General features: G+C 40.2%; 1 protein-coding gene across 5 annotated transcripts in view; it reads right to left on the bottom strand.

Annotated features, from left to right (window-relative positions):
* STAMBPL1 (STAM binding protein like 1) overlaps positions 1 to 7,643 on the bottom strand; it is a 51,193-nt gene that overhangs the window by 27,131 nt on the left and 16,419 nt on the right. For 4 of the 5 annotated variants that reach the window (XM_019634145.1, XM_019634143.1, XM_019634144.1 and 1 more), the window contains exons 2-3: positions 3,612 to 3,655; positions 273 to 355 (exon numbers count right to left, since the gene is read on the bottom strand). In XM_019634145.1, coding sequence (XP_019489690.1) covers positions 273 to 302 — 30 coding nt within the window. In that variant the 5' untranslated portion in view covers positions 303 to 355; positions 3,612 to 3,655. Of the gene's footprint in view, positions 1 to 272; positions 356 to 2,322; positions 2,463 to 3,611; positions 3,656 to 7,643 lie in introns of those variants that run through there. The other variant, XM_019634142.1, reaches the window with a different exon arrangement.

The raw sequence follows: 7,643 nt of genomic DNA, 5'->3' as shown, positions 1-7,643 counted from the left end.
AAAGTCTCTCCAGTGTCCCGCTAAAAGACTACACTCCTGAAATCTAACCAGGTAAATTAGCATTTCACACTTTTGGAGAAAAAATTATTTTTAGTTCCAGCAAAGACGGCTTTATTAGTCACTTCCTCAAAGGAGAGGACCACACAGATGGATGCAAGAAACAAGTGCTACACTTCTTGAAACAATTGTGATTCATTTCACATTTGGTATGTTTCTGTTCTTCTTTTTTGGATTTTCCAACCATATGTAAAATATCAGTTGCTGTTACCTACCAGAGAATTCACAGTAAATGGCTGATCCATGTTGTCCTGTCTACAAAATGAAGGTGTTCACTCTGTCTTCTCAATCACTTTATCTGTTTCAAAGACAAAAAAGCAGAGTTAGGGTTATTTTTTTAATAATTCCAATCTCAAATCTTAAACCCCATGGTTATTTCTACCTCAGAAGAATATGAACATGTTGAAATAAATTCAATAATCTCAGTTTTTAGAGAGACCATTGGAAATCACTTCCTGAAAATACAAAGCTACAGGTGGTTATGGTTTCTGAAGCAGGTCTTTAAAAGTGGGGGTGTGAAGAGACTCACTGCCTTGCACCCAGAATAAGTCTGCTGGGTGTTATCTTACTGACAACTCTATGCAAGGTTATAGAGTGGGTTTACTTTCTTCAAAGGGAAAAAGATCATAGCGGTTAATAGCATGGACTCTGAGGCCATGGACTTAGACCTGGAGTCAATTTGGGCTTAAACTAAGCCCTACCAGCGATGGCAGTTAGAATTCTCAAAGGGCTCTGAGATTCCTGCCCCTTAGTATCCATGGATTTGTGGACTCCCCTCCCCTTGGTGTGGACGAGACCTGTAACTGGCATCTAATCAATAGAACATAGTAAAGATGATGGGATATTGCTCTCATGCCATATTATGTCACATGGCAAATAAAAAAGCGATTTTGCAGATGCATTAAGGCCCCTGATCTTTTAATGTTAATAAAAGGAAGATTACCCTGGATGGGCCTGGCATAATCAGGTGAGATTTTCAATGAGGGAGACACTCTCCTGTTGGCCTTGAGATTCGGCCAGCATGAGTTCTGTGGTTCTAGGGAAATGAATTCTGCCAATAACCACGTGAGCATGGAAGAGGACCCCAAGCCTCAGATAAGACCCTTACCCTGGTCGACATCTCCATTGCTGCCTTGTAAGACCCTGAGTGGAGGACCTAGTTATGCTGTGCCCAGACTCGTCACCCACAAAATTGTGAGATAATAAATGAATGCTGTCTTAAGTCATGAAGCTGATGGTGATTTGTAATGCAACAATAGAAAACAAATATGTTAGCTGTGTATCTGCAGGTAAGTTATCTAGCCTTTCTGTTCATCTAAAAAAGGGGGAAATAATAGTACCTATGTTATGCAGTTGTGATAAGGATTAAATGAGTTTGTATATAAAGTACTTAGAATAGTTTTTAATACATAGTCAACATTATATAAATGTTAGCTATTATTAGAATCTTTATTTTTCAGTTGAGACTCAGAGATATTAAGCGAATGTATCCAAGTTCAAATAATCACTCAATAAATGTTAATCTTCTTCTTTATAGTAGTTTAGGTCAAGCTTTGCTTTACCACTTCCTACTTCTAAAATTATGTTGGCCTTTATACTCCATTAATCATTTATGTCATGATGGGCACATACCTTCTCCTCAGTTCCTCATTTATGAAATGAGGGGGTAGGGCTAAATTCTTTCAAGCTGTAACGTTCTGTGATTCTAGAGATCTCAGAAGTAGATCATTCAACCTTTCCATGTTATTTTTTGGCCTGAATCCGTGGCCGAAAAACCCTTCAAGGAAAGTCACTTGGCATGTTCTAGCCTTTCCCCTTCATCCTCTCCAGGGATCCCTGGAGATCTAAGCTCACAGGTTGCAGAAATGCACAACAGAAAACTGACCCAGAGAGAGACACAGTCACAGTGTAGTTTAAAATCCAAATTAATTCTGGCACCACTGAATGTAGGCAATGCCAGTTGGCAAAGTACCACTTTTCAGTGAAAAGAAATAAAGCAGGAAAAAAAACCTGACATTACAAGAGTTAAAGAGACTGAACAAAGAGGCTTACGGGGAGTTTGGAGCTGGGTGGGAAGAGAAAGGAACAAGGAAATACTAGCCATTGACTAGGGTCTTGCAAAACTTTTTAGAGTTACATCTTTAAACAGAACAAATAATTTAAAAAGTGGGACACATTAGAACAGCAGTTCTTAAAATTGACTTTATCTAAATTTTATATAAACTGAGGACTTGTCTGTCTAAAATGCTGACTCCTGGAACTCACCCACAAGGATTCTGAATCCATCAACTTTAAGCCCACCAATAGGCACTGAGTGTTAGGATGCGGCCCAGGTGATTTTGATACATGAGGTTTCCAAACACCACTTTACAAGGCACTGCATTTATGAAGGTTTCAAGAAGGATTCTTAGTTGCAAGCAAAGGCACCGACTCCTGAATTCATAGGATAATGGAAAGATTACAAATTTCCAGAAGGCCAGAGAAATCGGGACTGGAGGCTACATATCTAGGAACATCACCCCAAATCACACAGCAGCACTGGTCTGATGGGTCAGGAAGCCTGCTGCTGCCCTGGGAACCCTGTGGAGCTGCCTCACATTTCTTCATGTCACTAGTTTCTATTTCAAAGTATGAGAAGGAGGTGTCTGACTGGCAGAGCCTAGGTCGCATGCCTGCGACCTGGCTGCAACAGTGGCTGAAAATGCAAATAGCTAGTACTTCACACTTCCATAGAAGGCAGTGGGGTGTGCCAAGTGAGAAAAGGTTCAGGGTTCGGTGACCAAAAACAGCGGTCAGTGTAAACAAAAATCAAACTTCTCTGTAATGAGCTTCTAAATGTATGAGATGTTTAATTCAATATATCTTAAACACCAGAATTTATTAAATTGCAAAAATCGCCAATTACTATTAACTCCCACATGTAAATTTATAACTCAGAAATAGAAACCAACTCCCCGCAAATGTAAGATGAAAGAAGTTTATAGATTGGTCAGTTTATTTATTTATTTATTTATTTATTTATTTATTTACTTATTTATTTGGGCCATTAGCTACTCGATGGCAGTGGTCTTGTCTTAAATTGCTTTATTTTTAAATCCCTAGTCCTGGCATTTATCAGTTACAACACAAATAATTACCAAAGTTAACATTAGCAGGTTATGTTCTAACAGGAGCTGTCAAAGTGTGGTACAGGTGCCCTGAGATCCTTTTAAGGTATGTGTGAGGTCAATATTATTTTCATAATATTACTACAACATCATTTACTTTTTTTCCATCAATCTCTCATAATTGTATAGTGGAGATCTCCAAGGGTCCAAGTTCACAGAATCTTACTTGAATATTCTTGTAAATATGGTTTTATTTTTAATATGGTAAATAGTCTGTTTTATTTTCTAATAGGGTAAATATATATAGATATAATCCACATAAACAAAGCTTTTTATTGTCCTTAGTAATTTTTAAGAGTACAAAGGGGTCCTAAGACCAAAACATTTGAAAACCTCTGCTCCTGATCAACTACACAAATAAAGATACAAAACAAAACAAAAACTCACCATGTTACTTTATTCTAACCAGAAATACAGTGGCCCAGAAGAATCTGAAAGAGGAAGAAATAAATGTCAAGTATCACCTTCCATTTGCACTGCTAGGATCTGATAAAATAATTTGAAAACTGAGGGTGCCTTACCTGATCCAACCTGAGACGCATGAAAGCAAATACAGCAGACTGCTGTATATTCTGCAATACCCATTCTCTTTTTCTAATATACAAATATAATTTTTAGCTGATACAAAGCCACCCAGGTAAAACCTAAATTTTCCAGCCTTTCTTTGAGTTAGGCGTGGCCATGTCACCAAGCTCTGGCCAATGGGGTATGAATAAAAGTACTGTGATCAAAATGGATCCTACCCTTTAAAGGAAGGGACATGGCCTTCTCTAGCCACTCCTCTGCCCTTTCTGCTGGCTGCAGGGCTGCCACACACTGGAGTCATCTTCAGGACAAGGAGGAGCCATGGCAAAGCGAGAAAAGAAGGTGAGCAGTCTAGTTCGCTTACATGCAGATCACTATGACAGAGACAAATTTCTATCTTGTCTCATACTTTGCCTTTGTTTAGGCAGCTGGACCGGTATCCTGACAAATGTAATAAGTTTAACCTAGAACGGATGATTCAGTGTAGCCCAGGGGAGACTACTGCTGGTACTGATGAGGAAATACACTTCCTCCATCACCCCACCTGCCTGGCACTCTGCCTGTGCTGCTGCCTCCACACCTTTGGCCCAGGTTCAGGGAGGAGCACAAATATCCCACTTTCCTCCCACAGCTCACCTAAATCCAGCCCCGACTAGGACATGCCAGTTATCCATCCAGAAGTTTCAGACTTTTGTGGAATCAGTACCACATAATCCCTCAAACATAGAAGATATAGCCTAAAAGGCAACATTTCGTTGTCATAAATGTTTAATTTGGCTATTATAATAGATTTTTTAAAATTAAGTTAGTTATCAACATTTAAAAATTGGGAGAATCATACAAAAATTCTGATTTCAGCTTCTTAAAAAAAAAAAATCAGAGGACCTAGCACCACTGGGACCAGTACATTAGTTATTATTTATCTTCTATCCTGAGTTTAGAACAATGCCTGCTACTTAAGAAGGGCTCGACATATATTTATTGAATGAATGAATAAAAGAATGAATGAAATAACTCCCTTAATATCTACAGTATACTCCCCCTCACATACCCAGGCATATAACAGAAGCTTAGTAAATATTTGGCTCCAGATCTGTGCTAAAATATGTCCCCAAGTGCACCAGTCTTCAAGAACTTACAGGTAGGTCATTTAATTCTCTTAGAACAGGTCTTAATTCAATCATAAATTCAATCAACAAACATCAACTGAACACCTAGGACGTGCCAGGCATTGCTTTAGGTATGTGGAACATGAATAAAATTGGCAAAGATTCCTGCCCTTTTAGAGTTTACAGTCTAGTCAGGAGAGCCAGATTAACAATATACCTTTTAAATAAATAAGCTGCATAGTCAGAAGGTGGTATGTCCTCTTAAAAAAAAGAAAAAGAGCAAAGTAAGGGAAGCAGGTGTGCAGTGGAGGCTGGGCAGCTGATTACGGTATTAAATGGGAGTTTTCCAGGTAGGTCTCATTTTGAAACCAAACATGAAGCCAGGACTTGAAGGAAGTGAGGGATGAGGAAAGAGTTAGTGCAGAGGCCCTAAGGTGGAAGCACATGTGTGTGTCTGAGAAAAAGCAAAAAGGGCAGTGTGGCTGGAGCAGGATGAGCAGAGAAGAATGGTGGGAAAAGAAATCAGAGAGGCAGGGAAGGTACGGAGGCCTCACAGACCACCACAGGGACTCCGGATTCTACTTGGAGTAAAATGCGAAGGGAGCCATTCAGGGTGTTGAGCAAAGGCATGACGTAAATGACATAATTTAAAAAGAGACCTTTGGGTGTGCTGTTGAGAATAGATTATGGGGGGGAAGGGAGGAGGCAGGATATCAGCGGGGAGGGGTAATGGTGTCTTGAGTGGTACAGGGAGGTATTGACAGCAGCGGATCAAGAAAGTTGAATGTTTAGTCTTTGCTGAGGAAATTGAATCCATTTTCATGTAGGTTCTCCATTTCCAACAGGAGGAAATGAAAACGACGTAAGTGCCACAATGATAAGCAAACGGTACTTCAGGGAAGGAAGTAATCCGCGTTAACTTGAACAGCACAGGAGGCTGCCATGATGCTGGCAGGGCCCACTTCTCCAGTTCCTCGCACTTGAGCAGCAATGGTGGGAAGACAGGTTGAAGATGATTTCAAGTGCTAAAGACAACATTGCAATTTGGAGGTTCAGAAATATATTGGAAAAAAAAATATCCAAAGAGTGCCAAAAGCAGATGGAAAATACTCAACATCAGGCATGAATAAAATATAAATTTTCTTTTCAAAGTGGGGGCACACAGTGCAAAGGCAGCCTTTGGAGTCAACCCAGGTGAGTCATAGGTCCATTATCCATTTGCTAGTCATCCTTACTAAACCCTCCTGGTCTCACTGTCCTCATTCACAACCAGGCTCTTCACGGCCCCACTTCACTTGAGAGTGGCTTACAACTAACTGAAAACATTCATTAGGAATGACTGATTTAATCTCAACCTGCTCCCTACTCTCCACCTCCCCAACAGAGCCCACATTCCTCTGATGTGATAACATCTGAACTACAGCCTGGTGACATATTTAACCTGTCGTTTGCCTCTTGAGAGCTCTTTTTGCTTTAGAGCTTCTGTCATCTTGCCTTTATCGCTAGCCTCTTTCCTCACTGTAGCCTCCAAAGACACAATCATTTCCCTCTTGAATGACCTTTTAAAGAGGAGAAGGGTAGTGTCTGCTTCTTGTAAATCCTCTCACACAAGAGCTTGGGGAGCCAGGCACAGAAGAGGTATTAAAACCACATGTTGACAATGAGCACACAGAGGACAACCCCTGCCCCATGGGTTCAGCTAACAAGTAGCTCCTGGACCCAACTGAGCAGTTCCCAAAAGTGCCCAGAGGGCATGTGGCAAAAATGGAGTGTCTTTATGACAAAAGAAAAAAACATGATAAACAAAAACAAAACAACAAAGAAAAAAAATGAATGAATAAATGGAGTGTCTTCTATGAGTGTTCTGGGAGGAGCAGGAACCCTCTCCAAACTGACATTTCACAGCTCGGGAGTTTATACAGGCTAACTCTCTCTATGCCCTCACAATTTTACAGCCCAACAGCAGAATCTTTTTGATTTTTAGGGTCCAATGTGATGTCTCCATGTCCCAATTTCCTCCAAGGAAGTGTGGAAGCAGCTCTACAAGTCTGCCTTTTAAAACCAGCCGCAAACAATAACACAAGTAAACAGAGAGAAAAATCTCTGGCCTAGCATAGTATTTATTTTGTCACCATTTTAGCCTTAATTCTCTTAACTTTCCTTTTCTTTCTTTTTTCTTTTTTTTTTTTTTAAATACTTTTTTGGTGGCTCAGCTCAGAATCCTGACCCACTTTCATACACAAAGCTGTATTTCCCGAATATAGAGAGGACACTTCCAGACAGAGAACAGCCTCCTTAGAGAGGAAGTATATAGAGCAGAGCCAATGAGCCGTCACCCAAAGGCGTCTCTCCGGCACTCCTTTCAACCTGAATGCTGTAGTGAAAGAATTAAGCAGAGAAGAGAGGCCAAACTCGTCACACCACCCCACTGGGTCGAGTTCAAGCTTTCCATGGCGAACAAGGTACAAAGTACTTAGCTGGAGATAAATAAAGGAAATGATCATAACCTTAGACTGTGGGCTGCAGTGACCTAATCTGATTTGCATAAAGGGAGGTAAATGGCCTTCCTTTTTACCTCCCTTTATGTAAATCAGATTTAATGGCCTTAAATGACAAAAAAAAGAATCTCCTGAGTCACCTTCTACAGGTTAGGACCTGGTTTAGGGAAAATTTTTAAAAATGACCTAGACATTAATCCAAAAAAATATATGTACCCCTATGTTCATTGCGGCGTTATTCACAATAGCTAAGACTTGGAAACAACCAAAATGCCCATCGGTAGATG

The sequence above is a fragment of the Hipposideros armiger genome, unplaced genomic scaffold (assembly GCF_001890085.2).
Source record: "Hipposideros armiger isolate ML-2016 unplaced genomic scaffold, ASM189008v1 scaffold_1512, whole genome shotgun sequence".
NCBI classification, from domain to species: Eukaryota; Metazoa; Chordata; class Mammalia; order Chiroptera; family Hipposideridae; genus Hipposideros; species Hipposideros armiger.
Note: the sequence above shows the minus strand (reverse complement) of the source record. Positions and strands in the feature narration are given on the sequence as shown.